The sequence below is a fragment of the Mastigoproctus giganteus genome, chromosome 9, assembly GCF_048544385.1.
Source record: "Mastigoproctus giganteus isolate SK-2022 chromosome 9, ASM4854438v1, whole genome shotgun sequence".
Lineage (NCBI taxonomy): Eukaryota > Metazoa > Arthropoda > Arachnida > Uropygi > Thelyphonidae > Mastigoproctus > Mastigoproctus giganteus.
Genome location: NC_143583.1, coordinates 173,525,296 through 173,548,456, shown reverse-complemented (window position 1 = coordinate 173,548,456; position 23,161 = coordinate 173,525,296). Strand labels below are relative to the sequence as shown.

Here is a 23,161-nt window from a genome sequence, read left to right as displayed (position 1 = left end):
TTGCACTAACCTATAAGTTAGACATTTTGCATTCTTAACTTAGTCGTTTTTGAAATTTTAATTTTGTTTTCACAGAGTAAAGATGATTATATGAAATCTAATATTCTCTTTAGGTATCAGATACACTATGGGAAGATACATAGTTGCTTGCTTCCCACAATAATTTCACACTCTGAAGTGTGCCAAATTTGAAATAAAATTGAAAATAAGCTTGAAAAATAGAAGTAACTAATAGTATTGAATATATATAATATTTTTTAATTATACAGTCGATTCCAGTTATTTGGGACACATTGGGACTAGTGCATTTTGGCCCGAGAAGAATGTTGCATATCGTCATTGGCTTGTTTCTAATTCTTCGGTTTCATTTTCTGCCTATGCCAAAGCTCGCAACAATTGTAAAGAAGTTATTAATCAGTCCAAACTAGAGTTTGAACAGGCTAAGAGTAGAAAACTTGCTTCTTGCCCTAATGGTAACCGAGAATTCTGGTCTCTTGCCAAAGCTATTGGCCGCAACTTTAGCCCATCTCTGCTCCCACCTCTGTCCAAACCAGATGGTTCTGTTGTCACTTCAGCCAAGGATAAAGCTAACCAGCTAGCATCCCATTTTTCTTCCAACTTGTGTATTAATGATCTTGGTAAAGCACCTCCCACCATTTCCAACATGCTCCATTCAATGCCTCCTGTGGCCTTCCGTCAAAAGGATGTCAAGAAGGATTTTGACAAATCTTGATGCTAAGAAAGCTCCAGGTCCCGATGGTATTTCTCCACTTGTTCTCAAAACCTGTGCTCCTGAACTTACTCCTATTCTTTGCTGCCTTTTTTCACTTTCTTATTCCAAAGGTGTTTTTCTTTCTGCTTGTTAATTTGCTCATATCCAGCCAGTTCCTAAAAAGAGTGACAAATCCCTCCCATCCAATTATCGTCCCATTGCAATTACTTCTACTCTTTCTAAAGTAATGGAGAAATCAATTAACCACCAACTCTTAAACTACCTAGAAACCTTCCATCTGATCAACAATCATCAGTATGGATTCCGTCAGTGTTGATCCACTGGTGATATTCTGGCTTATGTTACCCATTTATGGATTAATTCAGTGGAAAGGTTCGGTGAAACACAAGTTGCTCTTGACATCCCAAAGGCTTTCGATAGTGTTTGGCATAAAGGTCTTCAAACAAGCTTTCATCTTATGGTTTGCGAACTGTTTTTAGTAATTGGTTATCCAGTTTTCTCTCTGATCACTCACTGAAGGTGATGGTAGATGGCTCTCTGTCTTCTAACTTCTCCACTAATGCCGGTGTCCCCCAAGGTTCAGTTCTTTCCCCCACTCTTTTCCTCTTGCATATTAATGACCTTCTTCCATTGACTGGAAAGCCTATCCATAGTTTTGCCGATGATAGTACATTGCATTCCACTTTCCATTTTGAGAAACCTTGTCCTGCTCAATCAGCTTCAACTTCTCGAAAATCTGCTACCCATTCTTAAATGCCAATCTTCAGGTAATTCTCCAGCGGGGCAAAGACAACTTAGTTGATTTCAACCCTTCTAAAACTCAGTCTTGTCTTCTATTTTGCAAAAAGGATTCTTCAGTTCCTATGCTTATCTTTAGTGACACTCCGATTTCTAGACAAAATGATATATCTCTTTTGGGGATTACCCTGACTTCTAATCTCTCTCTTGGCACAAGCACATTACAAATATTGCTTCCTCTGCATCTAACAAACTTGGTTTTCTCTTTCGCTCTCGGCGTTACTTTTCTTCCAAACAGCTGCTCACTCTGTATAAATCGCAAATCCGCCTTGCCATAGAATATTTTTCCCACATCTGGGGTTGTGCCCCCAAAACCTCTCTCAGGCTTCTTTATTCCATTCAGATGAGGGCAGTTAGGTTAATTAATGATTCATCTCTAACAGAGCCACTCGCTGTCTCATAGACGTACTGTTTCTGCTGTATGCCTCTTCTATAAGATACTTCCATAGGCACTGTTCTTTTGAATTGGCTTCTGTAATTCCCAAAACAGTCCGAACACATGCCGCCACCAGCCAACATCCATTTACTGTCCAACTTCAAACTCACAGAACCAACTTTTCGTCTTCCTCGTTTATTCATTCAACTGCCGTTTTCTGGAACAACCTTCCTTCATACGTATTTCCTGAAAATTACAGTCTACAGAAGTTCAAGTCCTATGTCAACAAATATCTTCTTTCGTCTCCTCAACCTCCAACCCAAGCACGGTTCTAAGTACTATAGGTTATAATACCTCTCATGTTTGAGGTTTACATAAAAAAAAAAAAAAAAAACCTAAAATATCCATTAAGCAAAGATGGAATACTGGCACTGATTAAACAGAATTCAAAAAACCCAAGCATCCTCTGTCTCTCACTGGTACTATATTTCTGATATCTCTATAATCTTTGCATTTGATGATTTAACCAATACTTAATTCGTCAAAGTTATTTGCCGTGTTTCTAGCATTAGTGTACAAACAAAAATCATGTGTGCATATTTTTGCTAATAGTAATCCTAACACAGTCCATTTATTTTACGTATGAGTACCTTCAGCTGGCCTTATAATAAGTGATGAACATAATCTGATGATTTTTGTAATCAAGTGATTAAAAAATTGGAGGTTTCAATGATCAAAATATTCATTCCTTTAAAAATCATTAAGTTGATTTGAAATGTAAATGGTTGCGACTCTTTGGCTAGTTTTGTTTAGAAAAAATTCTTTTTTGCTAAACGAAACTATTTTTTGTCAAAATTAATTTTTTGCATCTGGTTCCTTGGTCACTGCATCATAGTAATCTATCAGATTGGTTAGAGAAGACTGCCCCCTTGACAAATCCATGCTTTGATTGCAGTATAATTGCATGCCAGTCCCAAATGGTCTTGCATTGCTTCTTTAAACAGTGATTATATTATTTTTCCTGGAAAAGATGTTAAGCTAATAGGTCTGTAGTTACTCAAGTCTTTTAATCCCCATTTATGAATTATTGGGGATATATTCGCATATCTTCAGTCCATAGGGACTTCCCCTGAATCCAAGGATGCTCTCATAATAATGGCTAAGGGTCTACTTTACCTCCTTTGCTGCCTCCTGTAATATAAGTAGATAGATTTCATCTACTCCAGATGCCTTTTTTATGTTCATCCTCAATTTCTCCTCCACTTTCCTTTCAGTTTGAGGAGTTGTTTAGCTCCTCATTAGAGTTTGATGAACTGCCATTCCATTCTTTAAAGAATTCAAGTGTGAATGTAGATGCAAAATATCTATTCAGTTTGTCTGCAACCTGAGCAGGGTCATTAACAATTAATTTATATCTACCTTAGGCTTCTGTATCACCTGATAATTTATATGCATCCCATGCATTTTTCTTCTCTGCCACATGTCTCAATAGTTCATCTGACATCGGTCTAATCTTTGAACAGTATTTCTTTGTTGGTATGAAAAGTCTAGTAGCTTCTTTGATTACTTTACTGAATACTTCCCGTTTAGAATTTGCTGTTGATAACATCATCAGTTTGTCCCATTGTATAGAATTTAAAAATTGTCTGAGACCTCTGTAGTCACCCTTATGAAAGCAAAAACCTTTCCCTTTACCCTTGACAGTAGTTTTGTCTTTAATTAAATTCCACATTAGTACACTGTTGATCACTGCTACCCATTGGGTCTTTTACCTGCAGATTCTTAATGCACGAGGAATCACTACTGAAAACCAGATCAAGAGTATTGCTTCCTCTTGTTGCCTCTCTAGCATGCTGATGTAGAAAACAGTTTTCAAAGAAATCCACAAAAATTTTGCTAATGTATGAGTGACCAATCTGCAAATTCCAGTAAACATTTCGAAAGTTAAAATCTCCCCATTATGAGACATTCTAATTTGCTGGCCCACTCTATTTCCCTGTATAGCTTTTTGGTATATTCATCACAGTCATTAGGCCTATACCACATTCCTACTGTCAATTTTGTTATCCCAGTGATTTTACCACACCAAACTGACTGGACATTGCACTCGTCACCCAAGTCAACTGGATGCCATGCCTTAGATTTAATATTCTTCTTAACTAAGAGCATAACTCCTCCACCTCTCCTGTCCTTCCTGTGTATACATTGTACTCCCCATATACATATTCAACATCATTTATGTCTGAGTGACACCATGTCTCCACTATTCCTACAATGTCTGCATTTGAAGACTTAGTCAGTACTTCAGATTTATTTACAACGCTTGTAGCATTAGTGTACCCACAAGTATACATGCACATGCTCTTACTCTTAAATACCCTAATACAGCCCATGTGTTCATTTGTCACCACCAAATACGGAGGATGCGGAAAGGTCAGGGAATGACCACCGCATATTCCCGGAGCAATATGGCCTTAGTTGCTAATGCTCCTAAAAAAAACAAAAAAAAAAACCAAACAAACAAGTGTTCATTTGTTCCATGATTACCCACAGCAGGGCCTGAAATCCCAGATACCTTTTTTTCCAGGCTGCTGCATCTACTAATAGTAACAATGCAAGAATAATTTTCATGTCTCCCCCAAGCTAGCAGTTTTCCAACCCACCTATCATTGTCTTAATAGCATCAGCAGATATTCTTGCACCCCTTCTATTCAAGTGTATATCGCCGCCACCCCTTCTATTCAAGTGTATTTCACCGCCCAGCAGAGCTTCTTCAAAATGACCTAGACTTCACGGATGGTCAGAAAAATGATAGCTGTGCTTTAATCCAGCAAAGTGTAAGGTATTGCACCTAGGGAACAATAACCCCAAAATAACTTATACACTTGGCGGATTTGAACTAAAGCTGGTAGTGGAGGAAAGGGACTTGGATGTAATGATACAGTCAGATTTTAAGTTCTCTGAGCATTGTAGACAGGTTGCAAGGAAGGGCTATGGTGTCCTATCGATGATGTATCGAATAATTGCTAGTAGAGATAAGGATGTCATAATTCCATTATATAAGGCTATTGTTAGACCACACTTGGAATACTGTGTTCAAGTATGGAGACTGCACCTAAAGAAAGACATTGTTCTTCTTGAAAGGGTCCTGAGATGGGTAACTTGCCTGGTGATATCGGCCAAAGGGCGTCCATATGAGGAAAGACTTCAAATATGTGGGTTGCAGTGCTTGGAAACTAGGCACCTTAGAGGAGACTTGATTGAGGTGTTTAAGGCTCTGAGAGGCATAAGCAAAATGAATAAGGACGAAATGTGGGGAGATGTTTAGACTGGATTGCAGGAAGTTTTATTTTAGCCAGTGGAGTATAAATTACTGGAATAAGTTACCTACATGGGTGGTAGAGGCTGACAGTCTTGGGAAATTCAAAGGTCAGCTGATAATTACAATCAGCTGGAGGAGGGAAACGCTTAGGTTGTCCATTTGCAAGAATATTTGCTGATCGAGGCTGTGTTAGGTGTGTCGGAAAACTGCTAGCTTGGGGGGAAATACAAGGACTAATAGATTAACAGTAGCCACTGGCAGAGGTTAAAGTAATTCTTGCACTGCTTCTATTGGAATGAGCAGCAGCCTGGAAAACAAGATGGAGGGTATTTCAGAGACTGCTGGGATTCATTGCGGTACAAGTAAACACGTGGGTTGTGTTAGGGTAGCTAAGAATAGAAACAGGTGCATGTATTCTTGCATGTACACCAAAGCTAGGAGTTTGGTAAATAAATTTGATGAATTTGAGGCATTGCTCAAAACATCAAATGCAGATATTGTTGGGATATCAGAGACGTGGTGTCACACAGATATAAGGAATGCAGAACTGGAATTTGGGGAGTACAATGGGGTACAGGAACGATAGGGAGGGGAGAGGGGTTATGCTATTAGTTAAGAAACGCATAAAATCCAAGATAGTGAAGCCAGTCAACATCACTGGACAGTGCAGTGTCAAGTCAGTTTGGTGTGACATAAGCATTGGGAGATCAAAATTGAGAATAGGAGTGTGTTATAGGCCTAATGACTCTGATAAGTTTAATAAGAAACTGTACAGGTGGAATAGAGTGGGCCAGTAAATCAGAGAGTATTATAATGGGGGAATTTAATTTCCCAGATAATGACTGGAATTTGTGGGTTGGTCACTCATACACTAGCAAGGCTTTTGTGGATTTATTGGATGATTGTTTTCTGCATCAGCATGTTCAGCAGGCAACTAGAGGGAGTAATACTCTTGATCTGATTATCAGTAGTGATTCTTCATGCATTAAGAATCCGCAGATAAAGGAACCACTAGGTGGCAGTGATCAGTGTGCTGAAGTGGGATTTACTCAAAGAGGTAACTACCATCAGGGGTAAAGGGAAGGGTTTTTCTTATGTAACGGTGACTATGGTAGTCTGAGATAGTATTTAAATTCTATACAGTGGGACCAACTGATGATGTTACCAACAGCAAATTCAAAATGGGAAGCATTCAAAGAAATAATCTTGAAAGCTACTAGGCTTTACATACCAACTATGAAATATTGTTCAAGGTTTAGGCCTAAATGGATGAACTAATGAGACATATACCTGCCCGGCAACCCAAAGGTCGCGGGTTCGATTCCCGCCTCGGGCTTGGATCAAAGTACTGCAAAAAAAACCTTGGGAGGTGCAATATGGCCACAGAAGCCGAAGCGCCAACAACTACCAAATCAAAAAAAAAAAAAAAAATGAGACATATGGCAGAGAAGAAAAATGCATGGGATACATATAAATTAATGGGTGACATGGAAGCTTATGATAGATATTAGCTGGTCTGTAACCAAGTCACAAAGGAGATTAGGCAGGCAAAGGCAGATTATGAGAAATCCTTGGCAAAGGATGCAAAGAAAAACAACAAAGAGTTCTTTACCTATGTAAACTCTACAAGGAAAGGGATGAATCAGATTGGTCCACTGGATATTGATGGGTCAACTGTTGATGATCCTGCTCGGGTGGCTAACAAACTAAATGAGTATTTTGCATCTACATTCACCCATGAGGAGCTATTCAGGGAAGGGAATGCCAGAGGTCAGTTAAACTCTGTCAGTGAGCTAGATGATTTTGTAATAACTGAGAGGAAAGTGGAGGAAAAATTGTTGAAGATAAACATAAAAAAGGCACCCGGGGTGGATGAGATCTATCCAGTTATATAAAAGGAGGCAGCAAAGGAAGTAAGCAAACCCTTAGCCATAATTATGAGAGCTTCTTTGGACTCAGGGGAGGTACCCATGGACTGGAGATGTGCAAATGTGACCCAATTCACAAAGGAGGATCAAGGGGCGACACAAGAAATTATACACCTGTTAGTTTAACTTCTGTTCTAGGAAAATTAATGGAGGGACTGGTTAAAGAAGCACTGCAGGATCATCTATACAAGACTTCAGTTATAGCTCGGACACAGCATGGTTTTGTTAAGGGAAAGTCTTGCCTGACCAATTTGATTGGATACTATGATGCAGTCACAGAAGAACTGGATGCAGGGAATAACTTTGATATCATATATTTGGATCTTAGAAAGGCTTTTGATACTGTTGTACATGGAAGACTGCTGAACAAATTGGAGCAGTGTGGCAGTGGAGGCAAATTGCTGCTATGGATAAATGGATGGTTGAGTGGGAGAAGACAGAGAGTGGTAATCAATGGACACTGTACATCGTACACTAATGTTATTAGTGGAGTCCCTCAGGATTCAGTGTTGGGCCCATTGTTGTTTTCTGTATTTATAAATGATATTGATGATGGTATATCAAGCTTAATGTCCAAGTTTGCAGATGACACGAAAGTTGGCAGGGTAGTTAAGGACACTAATGACAGTACGCTGCTGCAACAGGATCTAGAAAAGTTGAGCAGATGGGCTGAGAGGTGGCAAATGAAGTTTAACATTGACAAATGTAAAGTACTACATATGGGAAGCAGTAACCCCAGAGTAATGTAGCAAATCTGTGGTACTACACTGACAGTGGTAGAGAACGAAAAGGACCTGGGGGTAATTGTGCAGGCAGATATTAAGTTTTCTGAGCAGTGCAGACGGTCTGCAAGAGTAGCTCATGGTATCTTGTCAATGATGTACAGGAATTTTTGTAGCAGGGATAAGGAGGTGATTATCCCCTTGTATAAGGCAATGGTCAGGCCACACCTTGAGTACCGTATACAGGTATGGAGGCCTCATTTTAAGAAGGATGTAGAGCTGTTGGAACGAGTACAGAGAAGGTCAACAAGATTAGTGAATGGAACAAAGGGTTGCTCTTACGAAGAAAGGGGTAAATTTGCAAATTACAGTGTCTGGAGACTAGGCACCTGCGAGGTGATCTGATTGAGGTGTATAAAGCCTTGAATGGTTTGAGCATGCTCAGTGCTGATGGGATTCTTCCTCTTTCTCAGAATAATCACTTTTGAGGGCATAAATTCAAATTGAGGAAAGACAGATGTAGAATAGATGTGTAGAAGTTTGCCTTTAGCCAGCGGGTAGTTGGTTGGTGGAACAGACTTCCATCCTTTGTCGTGGAAGTTGATAGCCTAAATAAATTTAAGGTTGAGCTGCACAGGTATTTGGAACGAATGGAGGGGTGAAATGTGAGTTTTTTTTTTTTTTTTTTTTTTTTTCTTTTATTATTTGGCTGATGCTGCATAAGCTTGTTTTCTTGAATCATATGCCTCTGCTAATGCTAATTTCCTTTTCTCTTAATTATTAATTTTATTATTATTATTAATAATAATATTTTATTCTTATCATTTTATTTTATTTTTTTTATTATTATTTATTTGTTTTTATTATTATTATTATTATTATTATTATTATTTATTTGTTTTTTAATATTTTATTAGTATTGTTATTTATTTGTTTTTTTATTATTCTTGTTATTTATTTGTTTTTTAATATTTTATTATTTTATATATATATATATATATATATATATATATATATATATTTTTTTTTTTTTTTTTTTTTTTCCAGCATTAGCCATAGATTTTCTTGCACCATGTGGCCATTACTAATACTAGTATCCCGTCCCTGTAAAAGCAGTTTCTCCTGTTAATATACACATTGAGAAAAATTCTAGCCCACGCACCTTGCACATTCTCTGGCACTGTTCCTGCTTCCCTGTGGCAGGGCCGGTAACCTGGGAAAAGAAATCCACTCTCCCAGGGCTGAAAGGAGCAAAAAGATGGATAACAAAATGTTTCCACCTTTAGAACCATCGTGCTCAAGAATAGAGACAAATCCCACGGATAATGACTTTTCTCAACCGAAAGCAACCCCTCTAGAGGAGGAGATACCAGCTTTCCTCTATTACATTCACTATCAGACCAGCTTATGAGTAAATTATCACCATTCCTTGTGCAAAAGCGCACTGTGACTGCAGCAAGTTCACCTAAAACAGTTAGGCGACTCCAGTTTGGCGAACATTTGGTTGAGACTACCCAACCTCAACATTCTGTGAAGCTATGTAAGAGTAGAAAATTGGCAAAGAGCTTCATGAACAAAAGGTCATCCAAGCAAGGAGAATTATGACATGAAAAGATGGTAATCTTGTTCCAACAAGGAGCATAATTCTCACTTCGAGGTGAGGCAATATGCCCTAACTGTGGGTCAAGAGAGCATAACCAAAAGAGTATAGTAGCATCTTGCAAGCAATTAATGCCATTCCTTTTAATTTTTAAACTTTTTTGGTTGAGGTTTGTCAAAGCATATAAAATGAAACCCCCCCCCACTTCTCCACTACTCAACACTACTTGTATTTCTGCTGTTATACAAGATGTTTGTAGGCATCAAGTGAATTTTTCTGTTGATTTATTTGTTCTGTTCTGTTCAGAGATCTGTTCTCTGAAGTTTATAAAGACATTTGATTTAATATTAATGAAAAAATTTAATGCTCTTAAGTTATACTTTTTTTTTTCCTTCATTTATAGCTGATATGCAAAAACACTATTAGCAGTTGTTTCAAATGGCAGTACACACTTTACTACGTTCACCAGTAGTGTTTACAAGAATGGCAGCAATTGCAGCTTCAACATCTTTAGCAGGAAATGTTCGAAAGCAGCCTAGCTCAGATATGGCTGCATTTCGAGAAGTGTTTCGAAAAGCACGTCATGTAGTGGCACTGACAGGTGCTGGAATAAGTGCAGAGAGTGGAGTTCCTACTTTTCGAGGGGCTGGAGGATTGTGGCGCAAATATAATGCTCAGGTCTGTATTCCAAGCTTAAACATTTCTTCATTAATTTTTTATATATTATGTTGCATAAAAACTATAGTTATGTTGAGTAGGAAAATAGGCTTTTAATTTATTTGCCTAAATATTTTAGCCACTAATGTCCCTATATTTCAGCTTACTGTCAAGGTATGGCGCCTCCGTAGCCAGGTGGGAAGGGGCAGCAGTGCGTAGCACACGCTTCTTGATTAGACCGGGGTTCGAGCCCGTCACCACCAAATACGGAGGATGCGGAAAAGTCAAGGGAATGACCACCGCATATCCCGGAGCAATATGGCCTTAGTTGCTAATGCTCCTAAAAACCAAATAACAAACAAACAAACTGTCAAGGTATGTATCAAAAATCACTCAAGTTTTTTGTAGTGAAGGTTGAAGGAAGCATTGGAAAACTGGTTAAAGTGACACTTACAATGAGGCAAGGCTGCACCTTATCACCACTTTTTTTATAATTTTGATGGATCGTTTAGTAAAAGAATGCCAGTTACTGATAAAGTGTGGGAGATGTAGAAATTGGATTATAAGATTAAATTAAATAGTTATGCATGAAAATTAATGGCACAAAACAAAAGTGATGTCTGGAGAAATATAAAAATCTAAAATGTTTTCTCTGGTAATATTTCCCCCCCTCAATAAAGCTGTCTTTTTTCAACCTAAATAGTTTGCACTTGATCATTCTCTCTCTCTCTCTCTCTCTCTCTCTCTCTCTCTCTCTCTCTCTCTCTCTCTCTCTCTCTCTCTCTCTCTCTCTCTCTGTCTGGAAAAATGGTCAAGGACTGGAGCACACCACCTGTAGCAGGTCACTAAATTAATGCATGAATCCCTAACAAGTACCAATTTTATTAAACCACAGTGCATCCACCGTTTAAATTTTGGTATTAGTATTGGTAATTGATGCAAGGAAACAAGCTTATACAGTATCAGCTAAAAAAAAAAAAAAAGAAAGAAAGAAAGAAAGAAAATTCCTACATCATCATCTCCTATAATAATTTGTCTAATTATTCATTAAATTTATTCAAACTTCCACTTCCACAACACCAGATGGAAGATTGTGTTCAGTCAGAAGGTAGTTGACTACCCTCTGGCTAAAAATAAATTTTTGCACATTCATTCTACAAACATCCTTCCTCAATTTAAATTTGTGCATCCTTATATGTGTTGCTGAGCTAGAGTAAGGATGCTATCAACCTTTTGCTTACTCAATCCAGTCAGAACATTAAACACCTCAAACAGATCACTTAGCAGATGCCTTGTTCCCAGACACTGCAATTTACAGAACTTGAAGTCTTTTGTGGTAAGAATATCCCTTTGTTTCTCTCACTAATCTTGCTGTTCTCTACATCTGTTCAAAAAGGCCATCCTTCTTAAAATGAGGCTTCTAGACCTATAGGCAATACTCAAGATATGACCTTGCCATTGCCTCACACAGCAGAAAAATTACCCCCTTATCACCCTCATGGATAGCACAGTTGTTTCAATCAACATCCTCCCCCACACCAGGTAGAAAAGACTTGAGTTCGAATCCCAAAGTGACATAAGGAATTTTTATGGTCCTTATTCACAATGTGGCTGAGTTGGTCCGTCTCAGACAAGGGTAACATGGTTTTTTCTCTCCCAAAAAATGATTTTTAGGTAGTTGGTAGATGTCAGACTGCCCGACACATGGATGACTGGACCTACTTACACTAGGGTATCCCAGCAGAACATCGCCCAAAGCATGACACTGCCGCCACTGGCTTGATTTCATCCCACGATGCATCCAGGTGCCATCACTTCCCCAGGTGAACACATACCCGCCCGCCCATATGGTGCAACAGGAAACGTGGTTCATCGGACCAGATGACCTTCTTCCAATCACTCAAGGTCCAGTTTCGATGCTCAAGTGCCCATTGTAGGTGCTGTTGCTGGTGAACCATGGTTAGCATGGGTACTCTGAGTGGCCTGCAGCTATGCAGTCCCATTTTCAGCACGGTTCGATGTACTGTGTTGTGACACATACTACCATCGCCAGCATTCCAATTAACGCCAAGTTGCACCACAGTTGCCCTTCTGTTGCCACTTAACATCCGAGAGAGCCCTCACTCACCTCAAGTATCGATGAGCCGTGGTCGTCCAACACCTCGCTGGCAGTCTGTGGGTTTCCCCCCCCCCCCTCGAACCACTTTCGGTAGGTACTAACCATGGCTGACCGTGAGCTCCCCACCAGCCATGCTGTTTCAGATATGCTCTGTCCCAGTTGTCTGGCCATTACAATTTGGCCTTTGTCAAACTCGCTTAAGTCCACTGCCTTTCCCATCTGAAAACAAGAGTAACACTGATTAACGGAGCTCAGTATCAGGTGTTTTTTATACCATGTCCCGACCCACACACGTGCCATAGTTCACCTGCAGTTGCTTTGATTTGCATAACGACTCGCTGGTCAAAATGTGTTTTGGCTCATCGGTGTATGCCACAATGTGGCCTAATTTAGTGATGCGCCTAAAACCCAACAATGACCAGCGCCTTATCTTTGCTAGCAAAATTCATTTTATTACTGAGAAAATCCCATAGGCTGTCCTAACAGACTTACTACACTCTACAAGAAACTTTGTCTCACACGGGTAATTTTAATTCTCTACTAACATCAAGTGTGGTGGCACATGGAAGATATGTTAATATGTTACCTTACGTTTGTCGATGCGAAACTTCAGTTGCCCCTTCTCAGACCAACTGTCTAATTTTTTCCAAATCTTGTTGCAGTAGCATACCCTGATTACTGTCATTTTCCACCCTACCAACCTTTGTATCATCTGCAAACTTATACAGAAAGCCTAAATAATATTTGTTAATATTATTTAGTAATATTAACAAATTAATATAATAATAATATAATATTATTATATTAATGTTTGAATATAATAATGGGCACAGCGCTGAATCCCGAAGCACTCCGCTAATAACAATGGTTCTAGAAGAGTAGTTTGCATGATAACAAATCTGTCTTTTTCCCACTCATCCATCCTTTCATCCAGAGCAATAATTGTCCCTAATCCCACACCTGTTGAGCAGTTTTTCTTGAGTGAATCGAAAACTTTTCTGAAATCTAATTATATGATATCAAAATTATTTTTTGCTTCCAGTTCCTTCATTACTGCATCTTATATCCATTCATATTGATCAGACACGATTGTTGCTTAACATGTTGACTGCCGTGCTGGTCATATATGTCCGACACCCACTGTTTCAGTTGGAGCTGCGTCGGCTGTATAGTGCTGACGATTGTTGGAAATTTATGGCATTTTTGAAAAGTGTGGCCGCCTGTGTTACACGTGATGAAATTTGCATGCCGCTATGAGAAAAAATAAGCAAGTAACTGGTCATTATTTAAAAATTCTTTATTATTGTAAATTTTATAATTACAAAATTATGAAGATTTCTGTTACTGCAAGCAATTATAAACGGGTAGTAACCTCGATCTTATTGCATCTGCGAAAATACCGATAGCTGGAGTTGTGTGGTTTTTTATGTTATTATGGTGAAATGTGTTTCCCCTTCACTAAAATATTCAGTCGTATAAAAAACATAAATAAATTTTCAGAATCTTCTCTTCATTCCTTTTATTTTAAGCTTTGTAAACTTGTTACTCCACACGAATCGTGTTAGTTGCAATTTTTGTGTCGTTAAAAAATGTTTATGCATGCAATCGTGATATTTATAATTAAAAGAGATTATCTTGGAAACAAATGCCTCTTGAAGCATTTCTGAAGAAGATGATTCCTTGTGCAACAAACCAACGAGTGCCGAGCCAATAATGAGTGATCAATGAGTGTGCATTTAGTCGATAATGATGAAGAATAAACATTCTTTAACATTTGTAAGTCGTAAATAATTTCTATATTATTATAATTTACTTGATTTTACAGGCTATGTTTTCATTTCTTTCGATAAATCAATCATTGTTTAAACATAAACTAATTAGCTAACTAATTTCATTGTTGAGAATGTAACCCCCGTTTTTAACATTATGTCTATAAGAAATAAATTCCCTTTACGAGCGTGTGCTACGCACTGCTGCTCCTGCCCACCTGGCTACGGAGGCGCCTACAAGTTAGTGCAATGTATCATTTCTGTACTTAGTGGGCTAACCAAAATTAATTAAATGGCATCGTTTCATTAAATCTCATATTGTGATTGCCTTCACAATGACTTGCTTATTTGGTTATATTTCAAATAAGTAATGCTTTCCCAATAGAGAAGACTACTGTTACTTATTTTCAGATGGCCACCCAGACAGCAGTTTCAGGGCTATTTAGCTCTCCATCAGTGTGTGTGTGTGGGTAGATCCATGATGGTGGCACCACCACTTACCCATTAGAGAAGACTGTTGTTACTTATTCTCATTGTATGGCCATTTTAGGGCTATTTGGCCCTTCATTGGGATGTGAGTGTAAACAGTGGTACAAATACTGTTTCTTCATTATTGTAATGAAATGCAATAAAAATGCATTATTATTTTGGACATTAACGAAAATTTAAACATTTCAATTGTGCATAGAATGAAGCCTGTCTTTAGTTTCAAGAAAGAATACAGTAACCCCCCCGCTATTTGCGGTATCTGTATTCGCGGTCGCTGATTTAATATAAAATGAAACCTTAAAAAAATGTGAATTTTAAAGTGCCGTGAACATTTTCCGCCATAAAAAAAACGTGGGCGTGGCTAAAATTATCTTTCCCAGTCAAAACAGCACTCAGTGAGTGGGGGGAGAGGGGTGACAAAATCGCGAGGTGGTTTAACCAAGTGCTTGTCATGGAAGGTTTCGTCGTTTGCTTTTAATTTATATGCTTATAAATTGAATAAATTTATCAATTTATAAATTGATATACTTACAAAAGTGTAAAACAGACTTTTTTGAGTGTGTTAACGTAAGAGAATCTTTATTGTGGACAAGTTCTCTCTAACTCGTACAAAAATATGGCTACGAATAACAAGGGAAATGTGAAAATATCAAAGAAGGTAATGGCATTAACGAGTAAAATTGAGTTATTAGACAAAATTTCTAATGGTGAAAATGTCTCCTCAGTGGCAAAACATAAAATCAATGAGTCAACGGTACGATCAATCAAAAATTCAGAAGAAAAAATCCGCCGTAGTGTCCGTGAAAACGTGCTAATTGTTTCAAAAATTTGCTCTGTAACTCGTGATGTTAAATTAGAAAAAATGGAAAAGGTTTTAAATCTATGGATAGAAGACCGAACTCAAAATAAAATTCCGTTAAGTTCACTCATCATTCGTGGGACTCCTTTATCAACACTTTAGCGAAACTGGTGATAGCACTGGCGGGATAAGTTTTTTAGCTAGCAAAGGCGCTGGTTTGAAAGATTTGTTTGAAATTTCTAATAAATATTTCATTTAATATTAAATTGTTTCTTATTTTCATTTCGATGCCATATGCTTTCATTTCATTATGTACTGTCTATGTACATAGTCATATTATGAAGGTACATATAATACATACATAGACAAAATTTTAGACTAGTTTTTCTTATAAATTTCATACTTTGGAACGGAACCCCTTTATTACTATGGGAGTCATAACTCAGTATTCGCGTTTTCGGTATTCACAGCATTTCTCAGGAACGTAACCCCCGCGAATAGCGGGGGTTTACTGTACTTGCATGTTTTTTGCACCACTTCTTTATGACATCAGTGACTGAATTGCTGGCCTTATTACAGTTTGTGTAGTTGAAGTGTAATGACAACAATTCATTGATTGGTCAAGTGGTAGAGAGAGCACAATGAAATGTTTGTAAATTATCTGTATAAATGCAAGAAAATAAAGACTGGTCTCTTCCTTTCTCTGTTCAGGTTGAAGTGTTTAGATTTTCACCGTTTTCCATTTTGATTTACATGCATGCCATAAGAATTAATTAGTTATTATTTTTCAAGAGAAATATTTTTTCAAAATGTATAGCCATCTTTATTTAGAAATAAAGATGTTGAAAACAAATATCTTTATTTCTTGTTCTGTTTTAGTGAGATATTAACATATTTTGTGTTAGCATTTAAGCATCGGATGAATAAGTTATTTATAACAGTGCCTTTTCTCTCAGAAACTTGAAGAGTTTATATATGAAGTCCATGAACAGATTACCAGCACATCTATTTTGAAAGAAAAAAAACAATCCATAAATTGAAAAAAAAAAAAAAAATTATGGATTGCTTTGAAACAAAAAATGTATGGATTACTTAAATTGAAAGAAAAAAAAAAAACAATCCTTAAATGCAAAAATGACTTTTTAAATTGTCCTTCAATGATGGTGTGACAATATCCCTGTGAACCACTGAAGTATTAATCATTTAAATTTTTAATTTCAACCTTGATTTGTTGTCTTTCCTCATATGTAAAGACTGTTGGTCTGTGATCTGAGGTCTCCCAATTAATCATAAATAACTGTTATTTTAATAACAGTTATTACATTGATGTTGATACATTTCTCCTAAAATATTTGTTGAGAGCACATTTTCATATTGCAATAATTTTTTTTTTTTTTTTTTTTTGTAAGTTTGAAAATATTGTAGTTTGCCAGTAGGAACAAAGAGGTGATTATTGTATTGTACAATGAGTTTCATCATACAGATGAAACTCATTTTAGGACATAGATCCATTGGAAAAAGTGAAGAGAAGACGCACTTTTACTCTTTCTCAGATGACACACACATGGGGCATAAATTTAAATTGAAAAAGGGATTGTTGCCATATAGATATACAGAAGTCTGCATGCATCCAAAGAGTACTGGTTGTTGGAATAAACATCCACCTACTTTTGTAAGGTGGTTAACTTGAATAAGTTTAAAAGTTTGGACAAATTATTGGAGGAACTGGTACAAATGAAGTGGATAACGCACGTACACACACACACACTTGATCACTGAATTATGACCAGCCAATCTATAATGGACTATGCTGTATAGTATAGCTCGCAGTGTAAAAAGCCGAATAGCTTTATATGCTAGAGCAGTGTTAATTTGGAAAATAGTAAATCAGAGTTTCAAAAGTGCATGATTGTGGGAGCTCATGCATTGGATGTTTCCTTATCAGAAATGGCACACATTGGTTGCTCATGGCCCACTGTGGTTAAGATGTACAAAGAATGGTGTTAATGTGTCAAACCACCTTCTAACTGAACTGTAAAGGATTACACAAGGTGGATGTTGATGGTGAGTGTAGGGTGCAGTACACTACATGAGTTCAATGGTAGATCACTTTGTGACAGTTCGAATCACAATACAGTAATGGTGAATGCAAGAACAATATCCCAAATGAAATTCGCTGCACACTCAGATATGGGGCTGCACAGCAGATGACCCAAGAGACACCCTCTCCTCTCCATTGATCATCATCAGCAGCAAATGCTGGTTGGACACTGGAAGTCTGGAACAAGTGTTGTGGCCAGTTGAGTCCAAATATCTGGTGCAACGTGCTGATAGACACCATTACGTGTGGTGTAAGCAACATGAGTCCATGGACCCATTGTGCATGGTGCGCACTATCCAAGTAGGTGGTGGTGGTGGTGGTGGTGGTGGTTGCTTAATATGGGGCATGTTTTGCTGGCAAGAACTAGGACCCCTGGTGCATATGAACCAGCATTTCACTAGTGAGATCTACCAGCAGCTCTTAGGAGACCTTGTGCACCCTGCCATGTTGTGATTTTTTTTTTTTTTTTTTTCTGGAATAGAAATGGGATCTTCTAAGACAGTAATGCACCATATCATTGGGCCTGAACTGTGCACAAGTGGTTTGAGGAATCGAATATCACCCATCTTGATTGGCCTTTAAATTCACCTCTCGGATGTTTTCTAACAGGAAGTGAGAACTATCATCTATTCCAACATCGTGGAAAGCTTTGCAGGCAGCATAGCTGCAGATCCCTATGGACATCTTTAGACGTCTAGTGGAGTTGATGCCTAGGCAAATAGCAGCTGTTATCTGTGAGAATAGTGGTCCAGCAGAGAGTAGTAGGTAGGTGGTCATAATTTTGTGTGTGTGTGTGTGTGTGTGTGTGTGTGTGTGTGTGTGTGTGTTCCTTGTGCTGAGCTTTCCTTCCTTTCATATGTTCCAGTACTAATACTAAATGAATGAATGAATGATTTACCATCTGTATATTGTCTTCAACCAAATAAAACTCCTGTCTCATATTCAAATATGTTCAAAAAAATAAAAATGAAGTATTATGATACCATTTCAATCTGAAATAAAAATCAGTGGATTATGAAGTGTCGGCCCATACTTGAGGTTAAAAGAAGGTCTTCCATTTTGGAAATTCATTAAATAAAATTTTTCAAAACATAGCATGTTTTGAACTATGTCATGATGCAATGGATGTCAACATATATAGCTCACTAAACCTAGGTTGGTGCAAAAATTTTAACCAAAAAAAAAAGTAATAAATTAAATGCAATCAGCATACTCCTCATTCAAGCAGCACTGAATTTCACCTTCTGCTCATTCCATGTTGACATCTTAGTTATCAGTGGATTAGCATTAGCAAAGGCACATGATGCAAGAAAGCAAGCTTATGTAGCAATGATTTCTGTGATGGTGCTCCAATCATTGTTATAATGCTTCTCCAGTAGATTTAGTGCATTGTTCTTTTTTACCCTGAGCATAACAGATTTGTTAGAAGCCCTATAAGGTCTGTGTTCAACTCTTGTAATAATCTGGCCATGTGCACATGAAATGCTCACATGTACATTGTCACTGCTGAACACATTTTCCGGGATGCTGGTTACTTTCCACTTTGTAGAAAAATTCACAAAAAAAATTTTTAAAACTTGTAAAATAGCAACATTCCTCCAAAGACAATCTTCAAAAAGTAACCAGTACTTAGATATTTCAATTTATTTAGTCTGCCAATGTGTCATGGTCACTTCCTAGTATGATCAGAAGCTGAATTGAAATGAAATAACAAGTCCTAACATTACTTACCATGCAGTGAATAATGTTCCTGTCTGTTTTGAACAGTTCATTTTCCTATTCTGCTTGCAAGACCTTTGCTTTCATTTCAGAATTGACAAGTCGAAGTCAGGATCAGCATGCTTTAGACCTTCCTTTTTTTTTTTTTTTTTTCTTGAACCACTATTCAAATTATAACAGTACCTTTACTTTAAAACTAAAATTAAAAGCAAAGTTAATTCTGTACAGCTAAAGTCAGTGATAAAATATTTTACATGAGTAGCAGGTTATTGTCATGGGAAGCATATATGGTGATAACTAGTTTCAGATGAGCTGCAAACTACTAAATATACACTATTTGAACTCCATGGTTGTACAGGAGTGGTACCTCTAGAAATGAAATAAAACTTCAGGTCAGACTATATTACTTGAGATAAATGTTAGGTGTTTGATGGGGGGGGTTAGAGTTGAAGAGCAAAATGCTGGGACACATGCTAGATTACATTTCAAATGATCACAGCTAATTAGCTGGATACCCATGTGAAGTTTTGGAAGCAAACATCATTTTTAAATTACATTTTATGCCTAAAATATTCAGAATAAAAAGAATAGCAGATTTGTAAAGACTGCTAAAAAAACAGTCGGACACATCCTAATATGTTGCACATAAAAGACTACCGTATGAATTATTATTATTATTAGCCATATGGTGCAAGAAAGCCTAAGGCTTATGCTGCACCAGCCAAAAAAAAATAATAATTCCCTATTACCCTGAGAGAGAGAGAGAGAGAGAGAGAAGTAGAAAGGAATCACCAAGAAAGGGAAGAATGATGATATCCAGCTCAGGATCCTGGGTGTGCCAAGCCCATACTCATCAGATGTGAGAGCCTGGGGGTAAATGGAGCTGTGTGACATGGCAAGTTACTGTTATATATAGATAGAGGGATGATTGAGTAGAAGAAGACTGTGTAGTTATCAACGGACACTGCTATTTGTGGACTAATGTTAGTGGAGTCACCCAGGGTTTGCTGATGGGATCACTGTGTTTTCTCTATTTATTAATGATATTGATAAGGGAAATCAGGCTTAATGTCTGAGTTTGCAGATGATACAGAGGTAGGCAAGGTGATTAATGACAGTTATCAAGGTATGCTACTGCTACAAGATCTAGAAAAATTAGGCAGATGGACTGAGAAATGGCAATTTAAGTTAGCATTAGCAATGGCAAATGATGCACAAAAGCAAGCTTATACAGCATCAGCAAAAAAAAAAGAAAAAAGAAAAACCTCCCATTTTACCTATTCATTCCTTCCAATAGTTTGTCTAGTTCTTCCTTGAATTTGTTTAAGCTGTCAACTTCCACAACAAAAGATGGAAGTTTGTTCCAGCAGGTGGTTGATTGCTGGAACAACGTTCCATCTGTTGTTGTGGAAGTTGACAGCTTAAATAAATTCAGAAAGAACTAGACAAACTATTCGAGGGAATGAATAGGTGAAATTTAACAGTAACAAATGCAGGACTGCATATGGGTAGCAGAAATTCTAGATTATGTTCAGTTAATCCGGGATTAACTATACATTAATCCTGGGGTCACATAAATCCAAGGTGAGTATAGTTATTAATCAAAATATTAAAAAAAAAAGTTAATTTTTACAGTGTTACATTTTAAATGTTTGATTTTTTAACTGAATTTTAATTAGCTGAGAGTAATAGAAATGAAAAGTAAATAACTAATTTCTCTTGTTGCCATTAATGATGGCCTGATGTAGCTGAGTGGTCAGGAGCACGAGTGCAGTAGCTCACACTCTTTGAGTGGACTGGGATTCAGGCCCATGACTGCTAAATACGATTAACATTTGTATTGATTGATTTATTATAAACTCCACGACCTGGTGGTCATGCTGGAGTATAAACAAGAACATTAATTACTAATTAACTAATAATATATAAAAGTAATTGTTTTCACTTCACTGCACATACCTCAGCATGCTGTGAGCACTTCCATAATTTACTTTACTTATTTTTTTCTGGATTCTAATTACAAATGAAATATAATTCTTATTTCACATGCCTGCTATGATTAATATAATAAGGAAATTGTAATAATTTGTGATTTATGTATTTAGTGAACTGATAACAAAAACCAAACCACTCAAAAAGCAATGACTTAACAAAGAACATTTCATTTTTACATATCAGCCATATTGTCCATTCATTCCTTCAATCAGTGCACAACAACAAATATAATATCCAGTTCTTCAACTATACTGTATGGATAGTGTATGTGATATATATGAAAGAAAGGAATAATAATTGCTGAATTTTTATTTTTCCGGTTTTAATTAAATTTGGGATTGCATGACAGATCTTTCTGTCAAGAGAGAACAAGATTAAAAAACAGTGGTATAATTATGAATATATATTTTTTAAATAATATGTAGTTGAGCTAAGAAGTATAAAAAAAGTTCAGGGGGGGAAATAGTCAAAAATGTCCATGTTAGGCAGTGGAGTGACTATTATCCCCACATACCCAGCATTGTATTTGTAAAACGTGCCTATGGCTAAGGAAGAATTAATCAAATGTTATTTTATTATTTTTTTTTTTATAATAAAAATATCTAAAGTATTTTTCTCTTTCAGGACTTGGCAACTCCTGGTGCATTTTTAGCTAATCCATCCCTTGTATGGGAATTTTACAGCTTTAGGAGAGACTTAGTTTTAAGTAAGAAACCCAATCCTGTAAGTTAAAACACCTTTTTGGTTATTATTTGTTAAAGTAATGTTTGTGTTACAATAAAATCCCATTACAATGAATACTGATTTAATGAAAATTTCCTTATAACAAAAATATTTCCATGCCCCAAATGACATTTATTATTAGCACTATGAAGTCTTGCTTGAATGAGAGACTTTCAACAAAAAATTTAGTACAACAAATAAGTATAATTTCACTGTAAACCAGTTTGTATTATGCATTGGTTTACAGCAAAAGTTATTTCATATAAAAGAACTTTATGTGAAAATTTGTGTACTCAAGTTGCAAATACAGCTATGTGGGAAGAATTTGCTTGAAGAGAAAAATGTAAGCTCCCCGATGGTATTCTCCACCTTGTCGCGGTGGGGGGGGGGTGCTTGCGTGTCCCGATGACCCGGAGAGCTAAGTCGGCGGTAGCTTAGCTACTGGTAGGGCATCCCAAGCCGGACAGGTCAAAGGGTAGGGGCCAGACTAAGAGAGAGATACCCCGGCCCTCCAGGTTGGAGGTTGCTGCAATGGGCTAGCTCCTCGTTCAGTGTAAAAAATACACAAATGCTAAACGACTTAAAAGTGAAAATTAAAATGGACTGCACTTTTGGAAACGACTCGGCAAACAGAAAAGGACTATGATTTTGGGATGCTGGAATATTCAAGGCCTTTCAACTAAAAGAAACATTCTTTCGGATGAACTGCAAAAATTCAAGTTAGACATCGTCATGTTATCAGAGACAAAGAAAAAGGGATGTGGAGAGGAAATAATGGGAGAATACTACCATTTTTGGAGTGGAGTTGATAAGATTGAAAGAGCAAGAGCAGGAGTTTCTATTGCTGTTAAAAAGAAATTGAGACACAACATCAAAAACTGGCAATTTATTAATGAAAGAATGATCTCATTGGAACTGAAAATATATGGGAGAGAAATATGTATTTTGGGAATATATGCCCCAACTAATGACACCGCCGATACCTTGTAGGATGAATTTTGGGAGGATCTGAGAGAACTAATAGAAAAAATTCCTAAGAACAGAGATATTTCTAATGGAAGATTTCAATGCAAGAGTAGGAACTGAACAAAATAGCAAAGTTATTGGAAGATTTGGAGAGAAAGAGAGGTGACAATGGAGATAGACTATGCAATCTTTGTGAACAGTTCGACTTGAGAATAAACAACACATTTTTCCAACACGAGGATATCCATAAATATACTTGGTCACAGGAGACAAGACAAATTAGATCAGTTATAGATTACATTATTTCAAAACATTCAGGGACATATGTATTGAAAGATGTCAGAG

At 37.1% G+C, this 23,161-nt stretch overlaps 1 protein-coding gene across 2 annotated transcripts in view; it reads left to right on the top strand.

Annotated features, from left to right (window-relative positions):
* The window catches only part of LOC150080892 (NAD-dependent protein deacylase sirtuin-5, mitochondrial-like), a 146,651-nt gene that overhangs the window by 27,504 nt on the left and 95,986 nt on the right, over window positions 1-23,161 (top strand). For both annotated transcript variants that reach the window (XM_090381285.1, XM_090381284.1), the window contains exons 2-3: window positions 9,883-10,157; window positions 21,752-21,850. In XM_090381285.1, the coding sequence (XP_090237411.1) occupies window positions 9,918-10,157; window positions 21,752-21,850 (339 nt within the window). In that variant the 5' untranslated portion in view covers window positions 9,883-9,917. The remainder of the gene's footprint in view (window positions 1-9,882; window positions 10,158-21,751; window positions 21,851-23,161) is intronic.